General features: G+C 40.4%; 1 protein-coding gene across 1 annotated transcript; it reads right to left on the bottom strand.

Annotated features, from left to right (window-relative positions):
- Nucleotides 1-564: 564 nt before the first annotated feature.
- Nucleotides 565-22,889, bottom strand: rnf19a (ring finger protein 19A, RBR E3 ubiquitin protein ligase). Its single transcript, XM_085148271.1, has 10 exons — nt 22,725-22,889; nt 9,660-10,536; nt 6,186-6,394; nt 5,885-6,029; nt 5,594-5,756; nt 5,207-5,321; nt 4,868-5,026; nt 3,886-4,105; nt 3,133-3,276; nt 565-3,005 (listed from the first exon to the last, which is right to left on the bottom strand). The coding sequence occupies exons 2-10, from the start codon at nt 10,265-10,267 to the stop codon at nt 2,219-2,221; spliced, it is 2,550 nt and encodes an 849-aa protein (XP_085004397.1). The 5' UTR covers nt 10,268-10,536; nt 22,725-22,889; the 3' UTR covers nt 565-2,218.
- Between the last annotated feature and the right edge of the window lie 4,966 nt (nt 22,890-27,855).

The raw sequence follows: 27,855 nt of genomic DNA, 5'->3' as shown, positions 1-27,855 counted from the left end.
ATAAAGCAAATAATTAGGTAATACATACTTTTTAAAATATCATAAGCTTATCTGACCCAATTAGAAAACACACCTGCCACTCGTCTCCAAATAATAAAACCTCGGAGGATCTATTTGACTCTGAAGTTGTATCATTTTCAGCAGCAGGTAGGTTACAAAACGGAGGGAATAACCTGCAGCTGGAGGCTTGTGAGGTTTACCAAAACTTTTTATTTATTTATTTTTAGCAGATAGCCAGCTCACCACGAGCTGCCTGACGTCACAGAGGAGCAATCTGTGGTCGGGCTGAAAATGTGCTCCAGCTGCTGAAAGCTAGACGTAGCCTGTAGTGTCACTGTGCTCACGATACTCATGATGCCGACTACTTTGGATTAAAGGGATCTTATTGCCAACTTGTGCATGACATCAACTTTAAAAACTTTGGCTACTTCAGGGGAATATTAAAAACAAATAATCCTAACAACAATTTAAATTCAGATAAACATTTTGGTTGTGAGTACTGGGTTTAATCTAATATTTTATTGCTCTGATTTTCAATTTCGACGCACTAAAGTAGATTTAAAAAAAAAAAAGATTCTGTCACTGTTGACGTGTCCACTGCAGCGGCCTGAGAGCGGCTCTTTGGTAGTCAACACCAGCTACTGCGACAGTCTGCATTAGCATTCTGGGAATGGTGTTTATCAGGTTTTGGTGCATTTTATGTGGCAAATATAATAACTCTTTTTTTTTACATTTATCATTTGATGAAACACACAGAGAACAAAAACAAAACACAATAAAACCCCTCCCCCTCCCCCGAAAAGGCACCGTAGGTTCAATAATTATAAAATTATCTGCATTAATCATTTGCAAGGTCTTCAGAAACATCACAAGAACATGTTGTAGGTAAAATACACACAAAGCTCTGAATAAAAAATAGCTTTTTGATTTATACGAGGGGGAAAAAAATTAGACAATTTAACATTACTACTGTACATTCGCTACTGAATACTGATTAAGATTTATGTGCTTGGATAAACTTCTGACTGCAACTTGCTGCGGTGTGCCTGACACGCTTGTTCTTACTGCGTGGGTACTTCTAGTAGTTCTAGTTTTAAAACAAGTCTGAAATGCTTGTTGAAATGTTGGGATCTGCTTTGTTTTGTTTACAAGGAACAGCTTAAAAATCCCTTTTCTTAAATACGCCGCACGATTCAATTCAAAGCTTGCAGTGAAGGTTTTTATATCTGCACAGGTGCAACCAGAACAACAACAAATAAAAAAGGAGAGATGAAGGGATGAGTATTTGAGTATTTCTGATATCACAGTTCCCACCCGCTTATAATAAACAGTTGGACCCAACACAGGGCTTCAACATTAAAACCAACTTTCCCAAAATGGAAAATAAAATAAGCAAACACATGACAGGAATCACGTTTTAAACAAAAAGCAAAGATAATATTTTTCTTATATATGATTGCAGACCATAAAATCTGCGGCTGAATAGCTGGTCCCTCTAAAGTGTAAATGCTTGGCAGACGCCTCCACGCCCCTCTCCAACTGTGGCGTTTCTCGCTGCCATTTAAAGAATTCACAGAAAGAGCTGGTGGTGGACCACAGCGGGGACACATCCCTCTGGTTTTTGCTCTTTTTTTTTTTTTTTCTTTTTTGCTAATGTGCTCAAGGAGAAGTTGGTGTGGATTTTTTTTTATAGCAGCTCAGTTTTGTCAAGACATTTTATTTGCTCTTATCCGGCTTTTTCAGTTCTGCTTCTTTTTTTGGGGGGGGAGGGAAAGGGTCAAAACTGGTTTGTGGGATTTGGAAAACCCACCAGGACTGAAAAGAGTTTGCAGATCATCATGAAAGCTGGACCTTCTGCACCACCTGATAACTTGCTTTACACACCTGTCCCTGTACATGCAACTCAACTTACTATAGGCCTTGAAGTACTGCTGGGTGCTTTAACATCTCGCTTAGATGTCACACATCTGGTCATGTTCTTGTTGCTCCTGAAATCTCTCTCTCCTCTCTCTCCCTCTCTGACTTAAACCTCAACCCTGACATTCAGATATTTCTAAAAAAAAAAAATATATATAATTCATTTATAGCCTTAATCTTGATCACCAGCTTCCCAAGATGCATGGAGGGTAGGGACGGTGCCTGCGTTTAACAGTGGCACTGGGTGATAAGGCTAACTGAGCTTGCTGTGTTTGTGCAGTATCATGCCTGAAGAGCTCCTTTAGATGTCCGTTTGTATACAGCGTTTTCTCGTTTGGTTTACAGGCTGCACAGCGCTGCAAATGGTCTCCTTCAAGCTCTCATCCTTCTCTGGCTCTGTGTCACCAACGCTCTCCTCGCTGATGTACAGAAACGTCCCGCTACTTCCCTCTTTTGGCGAAGCAGGTGGAGATGAAGACAGCAGGCGGCAGGTGAAGGCTGAGTGGCTTATCTGAGGCGGGAAGTGCTCCAGGCGGTCATGTTCCACCTCTGGCATGGGCGTGATGGTGACGTCACTGAAGGCGGTGATGGGATTATGAGGGTGGGCGTCCATTGGGGGAGAGCAGGGTGCAGGAGCCGGTCTCGAGGTCTCGGGGTCTGAGCAGCTGAGCTCAGATGAGAAGTGGCTACAGTGCGACTCGGCCACAGAGGGAAGGCTGCCGCTCAGGGACGGAGAATCGAACTCTGAAGAATTAGTGCTGCGCTGCTCCATAAGCTGAGTGTCCATGTCCGCTTGCATCTCGTTAACTTTTGCCTCTCCTTTGCTGATGCTGCTGGCTTTTTTCCAACGCTTGCCCTTGCTCGTTTTGACCCCAGAGGTGGAGGCGTCCTTTGACCACGGCGGGCAGGGGCAGGAGTGGTTGGCTTGCTGAGCACAGCGACAGGTGGAGGGACACGAGCACGTAGCTCCTTTCAGGCCGGCAGAGCTGCTACTACAGCTGGCTTCATCCAGGCTGCTGCTGGCGCTTCCGTGTCTCACCTTCTCCTGCTTAGACTCCACATCTGCCTGCACCTCCAGACTGTTGTCTCTGCAAAAAAAACAAATCACCTACATTTAACTTATTGGATCATATGGCAGCTGCCTACAAGTCTAACAAATCTAGGTCAGCAAATTCCTACTGGAACAAGGGGGATGTGTATAATCTGAGTGCTGACCTTTCCAGAGACATGTAGGCATTGAGGATGGACCCCGCCATGGCTTTTGTGCTTGCGTTGTCGCTCATCGTCCCCAGACTGACTGTGGCAGACTCCCCACTAAGGCTACAGCGTTCCTTCTGGACGTCGGCCTGGACTTCCATCCTGGAAAAGTAAAAGCAGTCAAAACAACTAGAAAGTCCAGTTGACAGGTGAACAACAAGCCCATCGATGTAGTTTCAGTCCTAAAACATTTAACACTGATAAAATGGTCTAAGGAACTTGGAAAGCTCTAAGCTACACAGACACTGATAACATTGTGCGACTGCACCGTTTGCCACTCACATAGAAGTGCAAAATTTCTACGATGAAGAGAAAATAATACAAAAAAAAAAAAGACTAACATGCTTTTTTCTTTTAAGTAATGAAAGTAAAGAATGACGTCTCATAGCTTTTATTTTGAGTGCACTGCTGAGTTAAAGAAAGGAGTTAAGGAAATTTAGGCAGTTAAGGGTTAATTTTATTTCATCTGTCTGTTTTCTTAACCCCTTATATTCAATTTAGGGTCACGAGAAGGGGAGCTGAACCCTGTCACAGCTTTCATCAGCTGTCAGCGAGAAGTGGAGTCCATTAACAGGGTCAACAGGGCCAACAGACACCCATTCATAAGTACGACCAATTTAGAATAGCTAATGGATTTTCCCTCAGACAGTGTTCTGTTTGGGCTCATCTAGGCGTGCTTATTAGACAATCAGTCCAGTCCAGTCCATTTACCGGTTGTAGCAGCTGCCCGAGAGGCTTCCGGTGATGCTGGTCCCAGCGAGGGCTGTGGTGCTGGCATTGTCGCTCATGTTATCCCGCTGGGTGGAACTTACGCCGCAGCGCTCTATGTTGCTTCCGCTCACACTGAGGCTCAGGCCCGTCAGACCACCAACACTCGCACCATCGCCGAGGCTGGCGTTGTTGAGGCGAGTCTCCGCCACTGAGGTTGTGTCTGATTGGAGAAAAGGGGGACACAGAGTGAGCTTTTATTAGGCTACAGAATAGTTTGATGGACAAAACTAAAGCAACAATGTGGCTTTCTGATATAGTATTACTGTATCCTGTGACTATAAATGCCCAAAGAAGTGAAACTAATACAAATGGAGCATGGTCAGTAACGTCAAAGTGGACACACATAAGTAATAAACTCAGGAGTGAACTTGGTATGACTTTACCATGCATCCTGGAACAACACATCATTAAATTCTCATTGAAATCAAAAGGACATCATCACGTCTCACACCTTATGTTTCTGAAAAGGTCAAAGTCTTCGCTGTCGTCTGTACTAATAATTATGACTTTCATTGATGACAGAAGCTGCGAGAAACAACACGTCTCGCCGTCACGCAGAGTCCCTAGTTCATCACAATTGCTGATATTGTGCCAGTCATTTCACACAGTCACACGCCCTGAATACTTTTCTTCATCTTCCATCAACAGCCCTTTGAGGAATGAATGTCATGCACATAAAAACAAAGGCATGGCCAGATGTAAGAGTAATGACTGGTATGCATTCCTAACCGTGAGAACAAACTCATACAGCCATCTTTTCTATCAACCCTGCTAAATATTCAACCTGAAAATTGACCAAAGCTAAATGCAGAGCACCATGGTGCTTAAAACAACATTTTTAATTATTCATTAACGGATCATTATTGTCTGAACTGTGACTTTAAGTTCTTCCCATAGCCTGTGTACAGTATAAGACTCTCACCTGTGGCTGCAGCACCGTTGCCTATGTTGTCATTTTCATCGTCAAACTCAATTCGCACTCCTTTCCCATTGCCGGCAGAGACTCCACAACCTCCGCTCCGGCACAGGGAGATCGGGACAACACCGTAGACGTACGCAAGCATGATGGGAACGCCAATTCCTAAATAACACAACATGAACAAAAATTATTATGACTGACACTTAGGTAAGGTAAGCAGATTAACTAAGAAAATACTGGTGGGCGAAACATGTTTAAACTCAGTGTGTTGGTACAAGCAAGGCACAATATTAAGGCACAGATGGTGAAACAAAACAAAACAAGAAAGACATTTTTCCTCACCAACAGTGACCGCGGCAACCACAGGAGACACGATCACAGACAACGTCACGCCGCCAGCTATCACCAGGTTCCTCTTGTGTTTGGAGATGTCTTTGCCTTCATAGCGAGTATGAATCTGATGGGAATAATTGTTCAGTAGGATTAACTTCACACGCTTTGCAGTAAAGCCACAAATGATAAACACACACCTCCTTTTGTCCCCACATCTCAAGGCTGACATTTGACAAACTTGTTACATGCAAGATACTGTACTAGGAACACAAAACTGGTACAAAAAACCCCCAGACATAACACAACCTCTCTGTACTAATCTGCAAGATCTTCACCACTTCTCACTTCTCTGAATAAACACATTTTGTACCCCTGTTGCCTGCTGGGAGCTCTCACCTTTCTGCCCACATAGACAGGAATGCCAATGATCATTGCAGGGATGGCGATGCCAGCAATAAGGGCGATACCCACAGGAGCGCCCACCAATGTGCCAAGCTGCCACAGGATCTTCTTCTTTCTGCTCCACGGCTTCTTCCCCCAGAAGGTGCAGCCCGATGGACTGGGAGGAGACGAGAGAGATAAAATAGTAACACAGGGCTAAGACAGAAAGAGAGCTGTAAATATTAAGCTGTAAATATTAAAGGAAACCTAAAAAATAAGAAAAGCAAAGGGCGGTGGAAGTCTTACCTTAAATAGTGCAGGTCAGAGATCTCTTTCATGCAAAGCCAACAGAACTCACAGCCGCAGACGGCGCAGGTCATGTGATTGCAGCTTCCGTCGTTCATCTTGATGATGTAGGCTGCACAGCGAGGGCATGGTTTGATGTCATCACCTGGTGCAGAATAAAACACAGACTGAATATTGTGCTTAAAATGATAAAGCTTCTGTGCACTGTGAATTTATCACAAGTGTCCTTTAATGTGTAATGCCAAAGAACAGGTCAGGTTAATCTGGGAGCTTTGTATGGTAGCACCTATCTGTGGGCTACCTGCAGCGCCGCTCTCCTGGCTGTAGCTGAGTGAGGACGACCTGAAACTCCTCAGCCGGAAGTGTTGGGCCCTTTGCTGCCGTGCAGTGTCGCACGTCTGGTTGGGATGCCACAGCTGTTTGCAGTGGTAGCAGAACTCTGTCCCGCAGCCCTCACGCCCGCAGGTGATCTTTGGGCAGCTGGCACATCCGAATGCAATGACTGCATAACTAAAAAGAGAAACGATGGTAAATAAAATTTGGTGAGACAGAATGGACTTGCCGCTACAGGTATAATCAAATCTGGAGGACGGCATATCACCATAGCAACCTACATCAGTCACCACAGTGGCTTATTAGAGGGCTTTTTTGTGGCAGGAATGTTTCTTTTTATAAATGAGCACATAAAACTTGACAAACTGACACCATAACAGCCCATTGCTGCAACAGTCATTTATATCGCATCACAACCGCTGCTTTAAATAACCTGCTTTTATATCAGTGACAAGAATATTATGAATGGTAGTGACTGTTTCCCCCAAGCTTGCTGACTCAAAGCCCCCCTCGTGTCCCTCCAGGGGTGAGACATGGGAGATGGTTTCTGTGTTAGATACCGCAGCAGATATGACAGCTTCATTTAAACTCAGAGGCATTCAGGATCCTGCATGATGGTTATCACGGGGACGTGAGGAAAAGCAAAAACAGTGTGACACCAAGTAGCTTGTAAGGAAATCTTAGTTGCTCCACTCAAACCCTGATCATCTTCCACATTTCTAAATGTGATTGTGTGAGGAGAACATGGAGGACGAGCCTCTTGCTCAGTTTAGGATGAATTCCCAGGAAAAAAAAATAAAAAACTCAATCTAATTAAACAGACGCTGCAGCACCGCCTGACGTACACAGCTGTGAGTCAAGATCTTTGTTAAAATGAGATAAGCATTTAATCTAATATAGCCGTTAACATCAGCTGACAGCAAGGAAGCAACAGCAACTGCAGCTGGAAACAAAGTGGAAATTTAAGTCAGCAGTGATGTGTCAGTACACTTAAAGAGGCATGCTATTTGGTGGGAACCGATGGGATTTATAAGTTAGCGAACGAAGCAAAATGATAAGTTTGGAAGACAAGTTAGTCATACTAAACCTTAAGGCTAACCTTACAAAAGGTAGATTAGAGTTATCTTACATGCAAAGTTATATAATTACATCTAACATTTCTTCAAGGTCAGTGGAGGAAGGAGGAAGTTAAAAAAGAAATACAAAAAAATAGAAGCAATAGAGTAAATACATAAAACTATTCATCACATGCCAAGTTTCTGATGAAAGAAATGAAAATGAATGTAAGCATTAACAGATAAACTCTGTTATCCTCTTATTGACACATTTGACAAGCAGCAGTAGAGGCTGAATGTGAACATGTACTTAAACAAAACAGCCAGTCTGCACAGCTTCCAGACAGTCTCCACTAACACCTCGGTGAGGTGAACTGATGGCACGTTGTAAAAAGTGGTAAAATATTGCCAAATGGCCTTTTGGTATTATCCCCATCTTGTTTTCCTCACATACATTTTACTGTCAGACCATAATTCAACCAGTTTTAACTGGTAGTGTAACACCTACAGTGATATACTTGGGCTCTACTTTTAAAAGAAACCCCAAGTTTGCCCAAAATAGAAAAACTGTTTCGGTTATGCTTGCATGTAACTAAATAGGAAACCATCCGAAACTGAGCAAAACTGTTCACTGCATAAAGATGATTCATTTGTTTATTTAAGGAATAATGAGGACTCAAATTTGACAAACTTCACAGTTGAGCTGACCAACAGAGCCCAGTAATTTGCACAATTATACAACAATAAAGACTGAGAGCATTAACCAGCGAGGAGTGTGGCAGCAAGCCAGAGTCGAGTTGTTTGTAGCCAAGTTGCAACAAACTTATGAAACAGCCATTATTCCAGCAGACAAGGGTCAGCACTGTTGATGCAAGACGGTCATGAGAGTGAGTGAAGGGTGAAACCATTTCTGAAGCAGACAAGAACAACAGAGCTGAACTGATCATGGCTGACTGGAGCGAAAACATAAAAAAACAAAACAAAAAACAAAAAAAAACAGTGCAGCCAGCACCTGGAGCAAAACCAAATACACACTGTAAGGGTACATTAGCAGTACACGTATGCTGTGTGCATGGAGGCAGTCACGGCCTAATGGTGCAATGAGAAGCAAGAGACGTATGGAGGTCAGTTCAGGACCCTGTGAGCAAACTATTGAGTCCCTCCCGGCTCTAAACATACAAGACCCTGAACTGACCTTAACCCAGTACTGCCTCTGACATATGAGAGAGAGAGAAAAAAAGAAAGATTTCCAACTGCAAGAAACAGCAGTTTATTAACATTTTTAGGAGGTTTGCAGAGCTCGTTTTTACCCCAAACCAGCAACTTGCAATACTTGCAAATTTTTTCCAACTTTAATAATTGAAATAGGGTTTTTGTTTTGTCTTATTTTAAGATTATTATCACTGAAGGGTGTGTTATGCTTTCCTTTATTTTCTGTCACATGATGCTGAATGTTTATACTAAAACACTGCCATAATTTCAGATAATCTGGTCCGCGTATATAAAAACCTTTATACTACTCAAAATGCTTGCTGTGTGGTGGGTCTTCTAGTCTGATGTCAGCTGATCATGAATTTCCTTATATGGTCATTTAAGGCACCGCTACACTGATGGGAGGCGGGGCTTAGAAGCACAAGGTTACAAGCTAGCCAAGTACAGCCAATCAAGAGAAAGAAGGACTTAATTGTACAGAAGCTAAAACGGCATGTTATTGGCCAGTAGAGGACATACAGTGCACAGGCCAGTGAAGAACAAGTAAAATACACCTGATCCAACCATAAATTAGTTCATGTGTTGTTCAGACTGTTATACATGCTCCTTCATTTCTGGTTATATACTGAATATTTGCTCATTTACAACCTATTTGCAGTCTGAACACAGCGGGCATCATCATAAACTGACTGCTCGTTGCTTTTGACTGACAGAATAAATGCGGCTATTATTGCTACGAGTTATTTTTAGCCGAGACATCAATGCAGAAGCTGGAGTAAACTTCACAGGGTCAGATTACAGTCTTGAAATTTCCTTGATCTTCTGCCTTAGTGTGTTATTTTAGGAGTTGAGCACTGGTTTAATCAAAGTTACAGAAGATCAGGCACATCTCAGGTAATTAAAACTAAGATTTAGCCCATATGAATTTGCAGGTTTTTTTAGGATAATATCACAGGCTTAAAATTTTGGAAGCTGTCTGAAATTTACACGTGCTTTGTTGTAATTAGTGCTGCAAATCTCAACTTTCCTTCCTACTCTTCAGTTACATTTGAATGTAAATCTGAAAGCCTTCATTTCCAAAGTTTTTGCCTTGTGTATCATGTTTGAACTACACCAACTAGTCCTGTGTGTTATTCACTCAGGGGGCCATCTAATCCCTCAGCTGTGGTTCTTACCCGCAGTCAGGGGCTGGGCACCAGCGGCAGTCAGGTTCAGCCACCAGCCACCTCCTCAGCATGAACTCCTCGTACTTGTCCATGAGGGCTCGTTCTCCCAGGATCATCCTGATGTCATGGGGGTTGAAGCGCTCAGTGCACTCGGGGCAGCTGATGTTGACTCGTGACTCTGAGATCTCGATGCGCAGATACTGTCGCAAGCAGTCTGCGCAGGAGCGGTGGTGGCAGGTCATGATGTCTGGGAAGTGATCGCGTGCGTGGCGCAGTAGGCACAAAGGGCACTCCAGCAGCTCTGACGAAGACCCTGGCACTGAAGAAGTTGATGCTACATCTAATGGAGAGTTGGTTGCAGTTTTATCCTGCAAAGTCTCTGCCTGTGCAGTTTCGAGGCTGATGACACCATCCACCCCAACTTCAGCCTGCAGAGCCCTCGACTTGCGCTTGGCGTCACGCTCGGGCCGGCGTCGGCGCCCAAAGATTGCATGGAGAGAAAGACGGCGCTTCTTGGGAGTCTTTCTAACTGTGGGGAGGCTAACAGAGGAGCCAGCAGAGTGAAGATCTCGCTCTGAGCCTGTGCTGCCATGATGCTGCTGGTGCAGGCTGCTCATCACGCCAAACTGTGCGCCACTCTTGCTGTGACCAGCAATTACCACATTGGGATCGGGGATTAGAGATGGTACGGAGAAGGAAGACGGAAAGAGGGACTAGGGTTTAAGGAAGATGCTCAGGAAATAGACTGCTATCTAGGACATGGTGGCAGGAACCTGGTTTAGGAGGTGTGCAGGTGTGTGAGATGATCTGCCCTTGTTTTAAGTCACACCAGTTTAAGGGGTTCCTTTATGGCTAAGATGAACAAGTTCAGATGTAGGCCACAAACCTGAAGAAAAAAGAGAGAGGAAAATATCAGGTGCTGTGCTGAAGTCAAATGCATTAATTTTTAATTATCTGCTGCAAAAACAGAACCACTTGGCTGCAAAACGAGGCAACACTATTTCAAGATTCAAAACAACCAACCAACTAAAGAGAATCTTAAAAGCAAGACAGCCATCCGTGAGGCTGTTCACTGGCCTCTGTGTTAAAGCGTGACCACTTCTTTCACGTTTAAGAGTTTTCTGGCAGACTGCAGGCATTTTCTCAGGCGTGTCTTCTGTGCCTCTGAGTGTGTGCATGTTATTATTCTCACATAGCTGCATGCTTTCCCTCGAGTGTGTATTAGTCAAGTGTAGGCAAAACAAGACAAATCCTGTGTTTCCACCATAGATCTCAAAAGCAGCCACAGCTGTGCCTGTAGTTCTCTGCAGCCTCACCTTGCCTTAAGTACTTTCACTGCTTGTTTGCACAACTTAAGCATAGCTCTTCACCTGTAAAAGTAGCGTGAAAACGCACTTGTGGTGGATGTGAAGGAGACAGGTTTATGGGGCAAAATAACAGGCATAACAGAGGCGAGTCTTAAATTTCATTGACTAATCCAATCTAGCAAATGAGTTCAAAAATGCTTCATGAAGTTCTTTTAACCCTAACCACCTTCTACCTGACTTGGCCTATTTTTTCCAATCCATCCGAAACACACATTATCATTTTAAATGTTGTTGTCTATGAATGATGTGTTGCGTGTCCTTCTTTAATAGAGAAACGGTACATTTTATCTGTTCTTGCATTTGTCAGTTTCCCCTGGAGTACACAACATTTTGACCTAACACAAAATCTACCATGATTGTTTTGCTTTCAGCAAAATGTGCACGCTCTTCTAAAAACAATTTTGTTTCCACACCTTTATCTTCTCGCAGTATTTAAAAAAAAAAACATAAATAAATAAATACATGAATGAATAAACAGAATCACAGAAATCAACGCTTTCCAAGTTTGCCCTCACTTCACATGTCCTATATAACTGTGCTCATGTTTGTATCATGAATTGCAAAGTATTTTAAAAACCCTAAAGCAATATAAAGGACAAAAGGGAGTTCTACCGGCTGCTGCAGGCTGCAAACTTGTGTTTGCCATTGGGGACTAATTTCAGGAAAATTCCAGCGGGAGCCAAAAGGTGACTAATTAACAAGCCTGTTGCAAATCTAAACTGGGACAAAGCAACCATATGCACTCTCGTAACCTACAAACCTCAGTCTGACTGGCTGCTGTTTTTCCACCTTTAAGTACCATGGCATGCAGGCCGAAGTCAGCGTCAACTACTTTAATGTTGGGGAAGGCTAAAAAGAAAAAGGTCTTTAGTTGCAGAGCCTGAAACCAGATTCAATTCGGCACCTAATAATAACATACACTCAACTAAATTAATGTAACATTTTAACACTTTCAGTGAATCTGGTTAGTGGTTTGGGCACGAGCTTGAAGCCTTTTAAAAGGGCCATTAAAAGACTATAAATGCAATAAGATTCAGAAATGTGGTCTTTCAGGTGCTCACACTGAGCTCTGACTGACAACACCCAATAAAATCTGCAAACATCCAAAAAAAAGTTGCTTGGATCAAATGACTCTTGATCCCAAACTGCCATTTTTATCTCCCAGTTTAGCAGCAGGCAGGTTCAAAAAGAAAAAAAAAACAAAAAAAAAAACTCAAATGCATCCCAGTAGCCTTTTGATGCTGACTGAAACTAAATTCGGCTGACTTTTTGCACATCTACAAGCTCTAAATACAGCCAGTAGTCTGCAGGTAGTGTCACGGCATAAGAGTCCCATCTCTTCAGAGACAGATATCCTGAAACGCACGTATGAACATGACAGATTTATGTGATACACTGGCAAACGCACATCTGACAACACATAATGTATTAAATCAGATGCAGGACTGTATCTGTATTACTGTTGGGACAAAACTGATAAGTACCTACCATTAGCATATGCCCTCATACCTAATGGCTACAATGCAAATGTTATTATAATATAAAAGACTTTAATTATGGTTAATAGCTGCCAGTTTTATTTACACAGCCCTTCACCTGCAGTTAGATGCTCCTTGCACATTCCCAGTTGTGTCATTAACATAAAGAGTAATGTAAATAAGGATAACCCTTACTGCATAAACATTCATATATATTAATGATAAGCTACTCCTTCTGACACACACAGCAAGGGGGAAGTTACTTTGATGTTTCCGTTGTTGGGAAGCTTTTACTGCATTACTGTAATATAAAGTGTTGCCATCAACTCAATGAATAGTATTTTATTGCACTTATCTCTTGGCAGCTCTACATACGTGTGCGTGTGTGTGCGTGTGTGCATGCGTGTGTGTTGAAGAGGAGAAACTTTGACCGTAAATGACAGCAGTATAACAGATAAACACCAATAAATATCTAACTTTTCATTGTTTTTATCTGAAGTCTGTTGCCATTTGTTAGTTTAATAAGTAGAATTATATATGTTTATCTGATGTACAAGTTTATTACACCAATCAAGAGACTGGCTGGCAACCCTTTGGCAACCTCCGGTCATTAGGGAAAAATGTGTAGTGGTTCCTGGAGCTTGCTGGGTGAAATTTGCTGCAAAGAGGGTGCTGCCTCTGGTTATTGCTTTGGTTGCTCGCACATTGCTGTGGCCACCTGCAGTTTGCGTGAAAGATGTCAACTTATCTGCAGACACCCACAAGCTAAACAAGGTGTGGTAGTGAGACAAAACGTTTACTTTCAAAGTAAAAGTTGTGCCTTCCCACTGAAACCAACATGTATCAAAAACAGTGCAACTTTTACTTTAAAGTTTAACGGTAGCCTTGGTTTGCAATGCACTCTTCAGAGTTTCACTATTGCTTGGTGAATATTTCCCAGCTGGGACTGCTCTCCAGGCCTACATAAATGGGGCTTTACTAACTTAGTATTTACTTACTAATAATTTACTAATACTAACTTTTGACTCATGACTGGTGGTTGCCAGACCTGTGGAGCCTTCAGTTTACGTGCACATCAGATGCTGTACTGATGTGTGAAATCCCCCACAAACGATAGTTTTCTCAGCAGTAAAATCCACAACAATATTTGTGTAATCGTGGGCTCCAATCTTATCTTTTCACTGAAATCCGTGTGGAATCATCAAGATTTGGTATAAAATAACCGGTCTCAACAAATTAATCACTGGAGCCTTTAGAAATAGAAATGTTGAATTGGTCCAGCCTTAAATGTTAACAACTGTTGTCATCATATGACACAAAATATACAAGTATTTCTTTCTGTTTTAACCACTTGGTTGAGGTCAATAATTAAACTTTATATTTGTTAAGTACAGCACTTCAGGTTGCTAGGAAGAAATTACAACAAACAGACAGTGTGCAGAAGACTAGACGTTTCCAGGAGACATTTTTTCTTGACTTTACCTCAGTATTTTTAATGTTACGTTAAGCTGTGCATTTAACTGTCACATAAAGATAAAGGAGGAAAAGCGTGTCAACCATAATTGCATCTCATTAGGCTGTAGCATTGCAGCCAAAGAAAGAAAGTTGTAAAGAAGAATACACCTTAACTGGTGACTCCATTTTTTTTTTACTTTCTTTAAATAAGAGAAATTTAAACTATGCTGCTTTGTGCAAGGTGACACATACACAGTGTGTCACTGACTAACAAAAGCAGGAAATCTTCCATATATTGGACTAGGTACCCTGAAGGCAAGTTATTATACAACAGGCGACCGCAACATGGGAAGCACAAGTGTAGGTGATGCCTGAATCCTGCAGTCCTACATTATAACACAATGTAATGACACACCAGGCGAAGTAACCAAGACATGGAGCAAGAGGAAATTTTTACCAAGACAGAAGAGCAATTTCAAGCAAACCACAAGTCAATGTGAAATTACACCCTCAGGCATAATTAAACTGGAAAATCCTTCCTCTTCTACGTGCCAAGCCTGAGTGGGACTTTCCATGTGACTTAGGTCAGTATGCGCGATTGTGCGAGCACACGCACATGCATGTTTTCAGGTTTTGTGGCTCAGGGGCAATCACATGCAAGCTAGGCTTACACACTGGGATGGTGTCCCAGTTCTTTAGACAACCTCAGGATAAAAATCCTACTGAGACAGAATAAATGCTTTCAGTCTTCAGTCAACTCTTAAAGGAAATCGCCAAGTTCGCATCAGCTCATGCAGTATTATGACCACCATCGTGAGATGATTTAATCCCATGTTTTTAAATGAAGATGCAGGTCAGTGTAAGGCCACAGAGTTGCCTTTTATTTGGAGCCACACTATAATTTGTGTGTCAAAATGAAGAAGGGGCAGTAAAAGCAGTACAAAGTGTCACTTGGCGTTACCGCGGTAATGGTTTTAACACGTAAAGCTCTTGAGACCAGAGCAATAACATGTTGGCTGCTGAGCTGCAATAAAGGAAATAAATCCAGGTTTCTCTTGCCTGTAATTTTGCAAAGAGACAATTAGGTGCACAGCCAAACTGCAATGGAACATTTTACGCTGTTGCCCTGTGAGTGCATGCTGGCACATCAAGCCTCAATTTCATAAATACTTTTGGTCATTTTTGAACTATTAATAAGTTATAAACAGAACCCCTGGCCCTCACCCAAACAAACATCCTTTTCCAACCATTTCCAGTACCATTATTACAAAGTGTTTCTTCCACTTCCAAAGGTAAACACAAGTGCATCAGCTTAAATAAAAGCATCTAACAGTCAACATGTCGCTGATGATGATTCCATTCATTTAATACCATGTGCTGACCCGAAAAATCACCCTGATCTATTCAGTGGTAAGGTATCAGGACACACCAGTGGAACGCTTCATCCCCTCGAATCCAATCAAAATGTCACCACTGGTTTTACAGACATGTGGACAAGCTCTAATCTAATGTACATATTAACTGATATTAAATGTTTTCCATATGATATAATATTTTTATTCCAAAAGTAGCTCTTAAACTCAGATAAAGTGAAAACAACAGGACACATATCAACCTCACCAGAGACCCAATGATACAATATTATCACATTTAACACATAGCAGAATATGCATTTTAGACTGAATTTTGATATTAGTATTGGAATAATATTTTCATGTATTGCAAGTTATCGCCTTTTATCAACTTCAATTTATGTCCTTGGAGTTAAAGTTTGTCATTATCTGTTTTATGTAATAAGAAAGTCCAGCGACTCTTGTGTCTCTTTCTTCAGTAGCTCTTATTGCTGTAATATTGCTTTGTGAAAAAGACAGAATGACAAACGGCTTCACTAATAACAGTCATAAGCATTGCCTGCGCCTGACAAACCGAAGTGTTTGTATTACAGTGTGGACTACTGTAGTACTGCAGCGATTTTGAATGTGACACATTTGACTTATAGATTTTGGGTCATAAGCTGCTTATACAGACTTGGACTGCACTGATTCAATATTTGAATCCAATATCAGACTCACGAACCTAGATCAGATATCAGTGACAATGAAACAATCCACAGGACAACCCTTTCCAGGTAGTTAGTACGACATTTTCTCTGCATTTCAGTATAAGCCTTGCTCAGAAGTTTTTACTGCACTTACAGTAACATAACTTATTGCTGTCAACTTGATTTATTTATTATTCTACTTGGTCAACAAGCTGTATACTGCATACAAGAAGAGCCATAATGCTTTATTTATAATGCCATGATTGTTTCTGTTTGTGTAGATAACAAAAGAAAAGGGAAAAAAACCCATGAGATGTGGACTGGTACATATATAGCACGGTTCTACTCAATTTGGGCACTCAAAGAGCTTTCTACTACAAGCCTCATTCACCAAATCTCACACACATTCATACTATACTACACTATACTCTACTGTATCTAAGCACTTATACCCAACATTCAGATACACTCACACACCAATATTTTGCTCAAGGGTACACATGGGCAGGATGTGCCAGGGATCGATGCAATCTTCCAATTGGTAGAAGACGCGCTCTACCACCTGAGTAACAGCCCCCACCTCAAAGATTTAAAAATAAATAAATACATATAGCATGAAAAGCGCAGACAGTGGACAATGCTGATGGACCAACAGGACAAGCGACAGACCGGTCCACAGACCGGTTGTACCACATAGTTTTGACACACTACAGGTGGATGGGCAGTTCAAAGCTGCCCACAAACTGCCTGCTCACTGCCATCGTTGAACCATAATTACCCCAAAGGAGATGCACTCAGACTCAGAGAGGAATTTTGTCACTTATTTTACTAATAAATACCAATTTAGCTAATATTTGGGGCACATAAATCTGTAATGTTTGCTGATGGACAGCACACTAGACACTATAATAGAAATACTGTGTTGATTAAACTGGCATTTATATATGTTTCACTGAGTGCCTAGCTGAATTCTCTCACCTCCCAACCCAGAGTCACACACCCTTCATAATGAACCAGAAAACATTTGTTTTGTGCCTTGGGAATCTAGGCTAACATAATTACAGTCCTGTACTTTAAACGGCTAAGCTGTCAACCCAGATGTGGCATTTCCTGTATCATGAATTGGCCAGTTTTTGTTTTTATAATCTACTTTTTCTATTTTTGAACCGAACCCAGTCTGTCACATTTTGGATCTCATCATCTGACGCACGTCTCAAGTTGATTTAAGATAGTTTGCACTTGACTATGGGTGCTTTTTCGGTAGTGTGATAGCATTATGAGGAAAATCTTTGGTGGTGAGTTTGGTGAGTCTATATTTAGGTAAAGATGATGCAAGCTCCCTGGGATATTGATAAAAAATACTTTTACCATCCCAGACTGGAAATAAGTGGCTCTGAATGTTCCTCAGAAAAGTGTTCATCACGTACGCCAACTTCTGGTTACATTCCAGCTTGAGGACAGATTTCCTGATCATGACAATGCATTCAAAGTTCATGGCATCGGGCCAGGGGACAGCCCAGAGACTAGATGACAAACGCTTTTTTTTCCCTTTTTACATAGCTGTGTTTACATATCACACCAAAAAGAAATAATTTAACTTTTGTACAGCTGTCACTGCTTCTATCCACAGGATCAGACGCATGGAAGCAAATTCAAACTGGAGAAAGGTTATTGTTCAATTTCCCCGCACTCATAAGGTGTAGGCCAACTTTCTCTCAGCTCGACATCGAAATAAACCTGAAGGGTAATGACTCTATTGAGCCCATTATTTGCCAGACAAATATAATAATAATGTCTGACATTAAACAGAGAGTGGGGACAGGCTGTACATGAGCGAATGCCTCTGATGCTGCACTATTTACTAAACAGAGTCACAGGCAACAGGGCGAGGTACTTTTCCACTGTATCTGCTACACAGTGATGACACAAAAGCTTCTTTTGAAGTGCAATGATTGCGTAGCAAAACTCTATCATGTCATTATGACATTCATCTTCATGTATCACCATGGAGACAGCAGGGAAATATGACTTTCTACCACCTAGGACAGGAAGTGCTGATATCATTTTCCTATTTCACAAAGGGATATCTATTCATCTCTGTGAGCTTCAAACAAAGATAAACGAGAAAAATGAACCATTTAAATTTCACAAGACACAAAACAAAAGACAACTATTTGCAAAGCTACATTATAAACAAACTTTCTTTTAAGCTCTACATGCCAACACATTGTAATATAAACACAGTAAATAATAAGGCTGTGTTATAAAGAATGGACATTAGACACTAAGTGAGCTCTGCTGCATCCAACCATAAACGGGAAATAATGAAACCAACCATGGAGCTGTTGTGCATCGAGCTTTGCGTCAGCACAGTTAATGCCGTCTACTGACTGAAATCTTAAGCATTTCCAAACAGAGCTGAGAGCAAAATGCTCTCTCTGCAGCACAGCAGGGTTGTGAACTCTGCCATCATAACCACAGGGTTGTTGAAGAACTTTCCAGGCCTAAACTCCTCTCCGATCAGGCTTATGGTTAATTTATGGTACTATAGTTGTGTCTCGTTGTGGAGGTTTTTCTCTACAGAGGGCCTATGGAGAGGGGTTTTCACCCTTAGCAAGCATACCCTCGTCCAGTCCTCCATTAAGCATCAGGGAAATATGCATTTTAAAGACGTTAAAAGGTTTGTGTTAAAAGCCTGAACAAATAGAACCAAATAAAGTTTTAAAAGTAATAAAATAAAGAAATAACCAAGTAAATCTTGTAACCTAACAACATTTACTTTAGTTGGATGTTGACAATGCCCATCTTTGGCTTTATGCCGCTGCTTTTCATTTCACACAAACAAAACTGAAATTATACTTCTGTATTTTTCCTATGTAGAGCCTGCCATGTAGCCAATGCCACTGTCAGCATTTATACTTATGCATGGTTTGCCCGCACTGCCGCCAAAACACTGGTTAGCAGTGGGATATCTCTACTCGAGGTGATCCTTTCTCTTCCAGTCAATTAGAAAAATGGCAGAAGAAGAAACAATGCAATCAATCAAACGGATATAAATACCATCACGAATGCCAAGTTGCTTGGTGATTTCTATCCAGACGCTCTGAAAATTCAAGTGTTAACTTCCAATAACGTTTGTGAAATTTGTGGTTACTTTCACAACTGACTGGCTATGGCAATGCACGTCTGTGTCACTGGATGCTGTGTACACTTCAGTTTCCAACATGACATATACTCCAAATTAACCACATTAACAGACAGATACAGACACATATGAGCTATGACAGACGCCAAATGTTCAGCGAGCAGATTTTTCAAGAGATCACTGTAAACAAACGTGATACTTGCATTCAGTTTTAGTCTCCAGTTAACAAAGAAAGCAATTCACGTTTTGTACCTCACTCCTTAGCTGGTGTTTGAGGGCTAGTGGACATTTGATGCTCTGACTGCCGAAGTAACTCTCTAATCTATCAGCCTCTCACATGTCAATCAATTATATCCATACCATCTCTTAGTTTGGACGGGGACACACCACCTTTATGTGGCCAGCTGTTATTTCACTGGTTGTCACCTGAAATCGCTGAATATCATTATCCGCGTCATTTCTGGTTGCTGCTAGTCACTTCCTTTGTCGCCGCCCCTTTAATTCTCAAATATGAACCCACAGTTAAATATCACCCAGGTCTTTATTTTAGAATGTACCTAAAATATTTTACAGTGCTCAAAACTGACACAGTGGTGTTTGACTTATGCAAATATTTAACAAGAAAACAGCTGTTATTATACTTAGCAACCAGAGAGTAAAAAGAAATACAAACTTTAAAATAAACTACTTCAAATGAATGGCTGTGTTCTTCTATAGTTGAGTCACACTCTCTTAGGAAATACAGCATATTTACTAGATGCAACTCATGTTCTTCCCTTTCTTTGCTGATGCATTACCATCATTACGGGTCAGTGGATTTGTATAAAGCCATTGGCAGGACATGTTTTGTGCCACTATGTGACCATTATTGGAAGCAGAAAGGAAACTTTTCATGGGAAAAATAATAACTATATAAATAAGAAAAATAAACCCTCCTTGTGCTGAATTCACTAGACCGGTGATGCTTTCCTAAAGTGTTTGGCATACGTAGGTCGATATTTAGGATTTCAATTTTTGGTCCACTGTTAATTACTAATTTATAGTTCAATAACGACTTGTCTAAAATCCAGTTATTCATTCAGTCTTAAATGTACTGCTCTTCTTCCTCCAAGAATACCACAGAAGCTCATGTACCCTCTAAATCATCTGAGTTAACAGCAAAGTTGGTGATGAAGACATAATTCATAATGCCAGCCTGATGTAAACATTATAAAGCCAAAGTCTAACAGCAAGTGAAAGGGCAAACACAGATGTCATGAATGATGTCAAGAGATTCCCAGGAACGAAAGTCATATTTTTGGGGGCCAACACTCCTTACTTTAGGGCAGAACAGGAGACATTAGGGGAATCCACTCCTTCAGTTCTCCACATTGTGCATCTCATCATCAATACATAACATAACAGTCCCTCCACTGTCCGCTAAAGACTTTTCACTATAAACAGCAGGAGAGCAGGAAGCAGATTGGTGAATTTATGGGGGGTGGGGGACAGCACTAGCTATTTCTGTTCTACAATGAAGGAGGAAAGAAACCCCCACAAACAACAACTCACAATTCACCAGCAGAGATGAGGCTCACTGTGCAATATAAGCCATGGACACACTGATTTGACAGGCTTTAAATTTATTTGGCTGAAATTCTACTGCCGAAGTCTACTAAAGCTACAGCAGAAGGGATATAACAGAACTAAGCTGAAGATTAAAATATGTCCTGCTTTAAGACCAGCGTGAGTTTTATGCACATTTACTACGATATTCTTCAGAAGTCTATTTTATGTTATCTGGATTCCTGGTTACATAATCATAAACACAAAGATAAAGCTGTAATATGACCTATTACTGTTCCCACATAACAAAAGACTCACATTTTAATCATTTGTCACAAGCAGAAAACCCTAAAAACCCTATTAACCCGATTTGACAGTAAAAAAAAATGATGTTTAGGTATTCTCTGTCAGTTCCCAGCACATACTTATTTGCCAGTTCATTCAACAAGCCACAGAAAAAGTCAACATACGTGTATCATTCTAATAAGATAAGAGGCAATATTGCAATAGAGCAAATGTTGCTTCAGCTCAAGGGTCTTCTGTGGCTCGGCCACAGGTTACTAATAAAATAAAATAAAACCAAGACGTTTTGAAGGTGTTTCATTTCAGCAGATTTGACAATTTGAGACTAGTCATCAGCTGAAACCAGTTCTTGTTTTCTGTCCCCAAACTTGGTTAGCTGCAAATAAAAGAAAAATTTATTATATCATAAAAGTACAAGCAGAACATTTTAACCTACTTTTTAGAAACCACCAATACACCTGTCAAGGATTTTACCTAGCTAAGAATGTACTTTTTATTAAAGGCAAGGCAGGTGAGGACACAATGAGTCGGCGTTACCTTACCTGACAGAAACCTAAGGTGTTCTGATAACGTAATAAAGAAAAATGCAAATCATGCTTGAGTAAATAAAGCTCTCTGATGAATTTCCACGAGGGGCTGACCTCTATTAGTCATCTCTTTATTTATTTATACATTTTTTAAAAACAGATTTTCTCATCCGAAAATAGCAGGTGCATAAGATATGTGTAATATTTATTCTAAAATAAATTCCTAGTTTCAAGAGATGTAAACAATAACATATATTTATGTGTAACATGGCAGTAGTACTACAGCAACAAAAAAGCTGACTAACCAAGTCACTTGTGCCACTGAAAGAATAGTTGTTTGAGTTTCTACATTAAAACACCGAACTGACCAAGTTTTCCTAAAGCTACAGCACAAATGGTTTGGTTCTGTGTACAAATCCAAAATCTGGAATTAATTCTGTTCAAGTGAAATGCTACAGGGGATCAAGAGCAAGCAAAAGCACCGTGACTCACTGACGGAAAGCCCCAGTGAAGATGCCCTGAATTTATTTAACATGCAGGTCACTTAGTGTAAAGTCATTAACCTTCCCCACGCCCCCCAAAACAGAGAAGTAAACCGTCTTCACTTATAGATATACATACATACATACATACATACATACATACATACATATTAGCCTAAATGTCTAACAAAACAAATGCAGAAGAACTTTGGCTAAAGTTGCATATTTTCCGAAAGTTCAACTGTGGCCACGGCTTTTAGAGCCCTAAACTAAAAGCTGGAAAGACCCAGCTCTGTCAACTTATTTTAAAAGTAGTAAAAACGTTAATGCATGAGATACCTTACCTGTCGTGTGAAGCTCAGCGCAGAAACGATCTAATTTTGTTTACAATTTCCACTTGGCTAACCAGGGTTAGCCTGCTAGCTATGGGTGGCTAGTGACTTAACTTTAATCGCCCAAAGAGTTGCTGAGCAGCTGAGCCGAAGCCAAATGCTCACTCACTAACAAATACTTCAAGTGGGTGGTTTATATAAGTACTCCTTCGCGCTCGTAAACCTTTATTTGGTGTCGGATAAAGGTTTTTGTCGACCAACACTTTAACAAGGAAATTTTACAAGCTAACAAAGCTAAAAAAAAAAAAAAAAATTGCTAGCATCCCAGCAGCCTCGAAGAGAAGGAAGTTCTGATCTTACAAAAGCTCAGCTGGTTCGAGCTACGAGGTGAAAACTTACCGTCGTACAACCTCCCCCTGATTTTCCTTTACTTCACAGCTGAAGTGTACACCGTTGTCCCCATTTCGCAGGAAACAGTACCTGAAAATGTGTAGCAGCAGAAAAAACCTGGCAGGACAGCCGAGGTACATTCCCCGAGTCTGAATACCGCGGTCAAGTTAAACACCAAAATAAAACAACATTCAAACTTCCGATATGTAATATGATAATTTCACAATAAAGGCTTTTCTAATAAGCGGTGGAAGAACCGATGTAAAGCAATATATATATATATATATATATATATATATATATATATATATATATATATATATATATATATATATATATATATATATATATATATATATATACACACACACACACATGCAGCTGCTCCTCTGCACATGTCCAAACTATCTCAGTCTACCGTAAGTGTCCACACCTATCTCTATATGTGAACCAGCAGGGGATATCAAACATACATGGCATGATCAAACGTTAGCCTTTTCTTTGGGGTTTTGTTTGTCTCAATAATTCACTAACTCTACTCAGCTTCACTGTCTCACTCACTCTCATTCACACACATAAATGGAAGTGAGAACACTTACATCCTCGTTCAAATCTTTAGCAATTCAGTTTCTTCTTGTTTTCTAAAGTTTACAATTTATAATAGCTTTTTAATAGGTTGCAGCAGAGTAGAACAAACTGCATTCTGTATTATGTTTGACACACAATACAGAAAACGTGCATGAAATAAACATTTGTGGTACTATATGTCATACAAAATTATTGATGATTATCTTTCAAATGAAAGTGTTATTTAATTTGGATGAATTTTGTATTTGTTTGTTTGGGTTGGGGTTTTTTTTGTTGTTGTTGTTGTTTTTTGCAGTGTCTGTCTACCATTTAATGTGTGTATCTTATCGCTCCCAAATTGTCTAAAGTTTCTTTAATTTGTAAAACTTACAAATGGCAGAAGATGACACTTTTGTCTTGTCAGATGCTTTTTAAATAAGCCGCCATCTAAAAATAAAGAATTTTGTTTAAAAAGGCAAAACATATTAAGAATTTGGATTAATTTGTGCTAAAATGTTATTTTCTGATAAGCTCTTATGAGTAAAATAACATATTATTTGCAAATCCAAATAAAATCACCTGGACAATTTTACCACCTTTAACATTTTACTCTTACTTTTTTTTTTTTTTTTTACCTACTTTTACTTCTCCTGGACGAAGCTTTTATTTGTGAAATAACTCACTGAGTTAGAAAACTTCTTCCTTGTTGCAGCTGATGACTTGACACGTTGACCATGCCTGTGTTTACGTAGCAGAGGAAACACTGTCCCCCTGCGGACATTGCTGAGTAGTTTTGTAACACACCCACAACTCCAGCATTCAACTTCTTTTTATGAGTCATCCTAATCGAAAAATAACACTGACTGCATTTTTGCCATGACCACTAACAAGTCTTAACCCAAATATTTAGTGGTCGACTACATGGAGAACACTTTTATGTGTCTGGTCACAACACCAGGACTTTCCTTTACATCTGCTGTACTGTGTGGAAAAAAATGAAGGAAGAAGGGTAATAGTAGTTTTTTAAAAATGTTCTCTTAAGAACAACTTTCTTCTTCTCAAAGCAAGCTGATATTTGTTAGTTGTTGATAACATGTCTTAACATGACCATGACTGCTAGGGCTGGGTATCGTCACTGATTTCTAGAATCGATTCAATTCCGATTCACAAGGTCCAGAATCGATTCGATCCACGATTCGATTTAATTCGATTCGATTCACTTCGATTTGAATATGGGAAATTTTGACAGTCAGAAATATTATAATTCAGATTAGTACATTTACATATTTTTGTATCTATAAAAAGGAAGCTGACACACGCAAGACTTTATCAAAGGTGTGAGCGTCACAGCAGATGCCTTTGTGTCAAAGTAGCTGAAGATAAAACACAGAAACACATGAAGGTGATTTTTCCTGGCCTGGGATTTTATAAAAATATTCTGCAGTACATCAAAAACGAAAGAAAACCATTAATCAACATATGAACATTACCTCTGAAGTTACAGCGGTTTTATTAGAGACACGGCTAAGCATTTTGCATTTTGCATAATTTTAAAAAGTTTAAATTTGTTCAGCATTGAACGGCAGAAATTAGGTTTTCTTTTCGGAAGTATATAAAACGGAAAGAAAAAAAAAGTCGGCCGATAGCGCTGTAAACAAAGGTAGACTTGTGCGTAACAAGCAAGCGAATAATGCAGAAAATCATACAGAGAGAGAGAGGGGGAGAGAGAGCTGTGCATCATGGTAGAAGCAAAACAGTAAAAGTAAGAGTGAATAGTTTGGATCTTCTTTTGCTGCTGGTTCGGTCAATATTGTTTGGAGAGACATCAAACTAACAGCTTTACAATCAGCGCATAAAGGGCGTGAACACAAAGCGCGGACCCGCCGACAGATCAGAATCAGCGGGCTGTCGGCTTTCAGCCCCGACTGTGAGAAATTCGACATCTGATTCTGATCCGCGGGCTGCGCTGTGTGTTTAAGTCTTTGTGCAGAATCCGTGTTCCTGCTCTCATTTACTGTTTTAGCTGTTTGGTGGTTGTTGAAGTTTTGTGAGATTTCACCTGAGATTCTGGCATTTCGGGCAAAATAAATTTATATTAAAAAATCGATTCAGGATTTTAATGAATCGATTTTACGTAATCCAAGCCAGAATCGATTTTAATCGATAAATCGATTATAAAAACCCACCCCTAATGACTGCCCAACTTTAAAAAGTTCACTAAAGTTTGTGACGGTGTGCAGACAGTGTACATCACAGTAACTATATAAATTGAAATTCTGTGGTCCTCTATCTGATCCCTCATTCCCTCAGAAAGAAACAAACAAAAAGCCAGTTGAACCATTAGCTTTGGCAAACCTGCTACAGGTGAAAAGGGAAATGTGAACCTCTGTAACATTAGAAATGCTGCATTTGACCCCTTTGCTTACTTTGACTAACAAGAATCAGGTTACCCAAGTGTACTTTGTCCTCCTGGGAGTTTTGTTTTATTTAACAGAAACTTGTAATTGTTGTGTTGTTTTTGTTTTCTGTCATTGGTGTAACATATGAAGAAAAATAACTCTGCTGTAATAACTCATTTCTAAAACGCCATTCATTAGTACTCCTTTTGCCTTCAAAGTTACCTTCATTTTCTTTGGCCTAGATCCAACAAGGTGCTGAAAACATTCCTCAGAGTGTTTGATCCATATTGACAAAATATTATATTATTAATTCTCCCATTCCAACACTTTCCAAAGGTGCTCTATTGGATTGGGATCTGGTGACTGTGGAGGCCATTTGAGTACAGTGAACTTACTGTGATGTTCAAGAAACCAGTTTGAGCTTTGTGACATGGTATGCTATCATGTTGGAAGCAGCAATCAAATGATGGGTACCCTGTGGATCATTAGCAGGGATCATTAGCAAAAACATTCAGATTGGCTGTGGCCTTTAAGCAGTACTTAGTTAGTAGTAAAGGGTCCATAGTGTGCAAAAAAATATCCCCACCCCATTACACCATGACCAGTTATAGTCTAAATGCACTAAGTTGCTGCCATGTAATTGTATTATTAGATATTTTCTTTAACCAGCAGTTCAGCCAACATATTTGCTTAAATGAAAATGACTTTATGCTGAAACTTTAAAAATGTATTGCTTTCTAAAAGTGTGAACACTGTTATTTTCCAATTACATAATGTAATGGTAAATGGTAAATGGCCTGTATTTGTATAGCGCTTTTACTAGTCCCCCCTTAAGGACCCCAAAGCGCTTTACACACCCAGTCACACACACATTCACACACTGGTGGACAGTGGCGGTCCTAGCCCGTTTGGTGCCCCGGGCGAACACTCCCTCTGCACTCCAGTATGAACACAAATCCCCCAACTCGAGGATCACCACAACATAACCTAATAGACCTACACCTTAGTTCACAGATTCACTTTATTTCTGAGATTTCACACAACCCAGGATTCAAATCATGAATACATAATGGGCTTGGATTTACAACATTATGAATTAAATGTGCTCTATTTGGAAGCAGCCAGCCCCCCTCCCCTTTCGACGGGCTGTGTGTGAGACATTAAATCATCAAACTGTAAATTATAAATTTTAAATTGTTATTGATCCCTTTACCCCGAGTCCTAAAGTGTATATTTATTTTCTTACTCTTCTTATATTTATTGTTTGTTTACTTTCACTGCTGTAACTGGAGCCTCGTCGTCTCGTCTCTCTATATACTGGACTGTATGTAGCGGAGATGACAATAAAGTTTACTTTGACTTCAGCAGCAAGCAGGCGCACTGAGGGCTCTCGCGCTCACTTTTCGTGTATAGAATTTCGAAAAAACATCGGTGCAAATTATAAGTCTGTATCATAATGTCGGGTGTTTTCGTGTTTGTTGTTTTGTTTTTATTTTGCGATTGGATATTAGATGCCACTCCAGCCAGCCAGAGAATCCCCCGCCGCCCCGCCCTCTCCTCCCTTAGCCGCAAGCAGCAGGCGCACCTCGCAAACGGAGGGCGCCCTTACTCCCAGCAAATGGGCGATAGAAAACCGATCGGTGCCTATGTCGTTCCCAGTATGCGCTGGCTGATGTCGGGGCAGCATGAGTACGAGCAATTTTTTTTTTTTTTTTTTGCCAATGTCCGTGATGCCGCCCCCCACCACAATGCCGCCCCAGGCAACCGCCCGTGTCGCCCGTATCTAAAACCGCTACTGCTTTAATAAATCCCCCCCCCTTCCCGGCCCCCCAAGCAATCTTTATTTGCCTGCCAGGCTTTTTAATTTATTTGATAGAGGTAATAAAACTGATTATTTGCCATCAGAGCAATAGATACTGAATGAAGTTTTAGTGGCACAGAGATATTCTATTAATTTACAAAATACTAATGTAAAACACACACACACCAACACACACACAAACACACACAACAGACAACTTATAAAATGGAGCATGGTTTAAAAAAAAGCTTTAAAAAATGCGCACCAGTGCATTTTTAATATGAAATTAGATAGAAACCCGTGGATGTATACTGTAAACTAGTCCTTCAGACAAAGTTTTCTTGGAGTTTGACATCTTGTTTGTTCACTAAAC

This window comes from Neolamprologus multifasciatus, chromosome 22 (genome assembly GCF_963576455.1).
Source record: "Neolamprologus multifasciatus chromosome 22, fNeoMul1.2, whole genome shotgun sequence".
In the NCBI taxonomy this organism is placed as follows: domain Eukaryota; kingdom Metazoa; phylum Chordata; class Actinopteri; order Cichliformes; family Cichlidae; genus Neolamprologus; species Neolamprologus multifasciatus.
The sequence above is the reverse complement of the archived record's forward strand: the minus strand, read 5'-3'. Positions and strand labels throughout refer to the sequence as shown.

Coding starts and splice junctions, on each gene's coding strand:
- rnf19a (XM_085148271.1), bottom strand. CDS start 10,267: ATGAGCAGCCTGCACCAGCAGCATCATGGCAGCACAGGCTCAGAGCGA. Junction 6,030..6,185: donor CCAGGAGAGCGGCGCTGCAG/GTAGCCCACAGA, acceptor ATTCTGCACCAG/GTGATGACATCAAACCATGC. Junction 5,027..5,206: donor GGTTGCCGCGGTCACTGTTG/GTGAGGAAAAAT, acceptor TGTGTTATTTAG/GAATTGGCGTTCCCATCATG.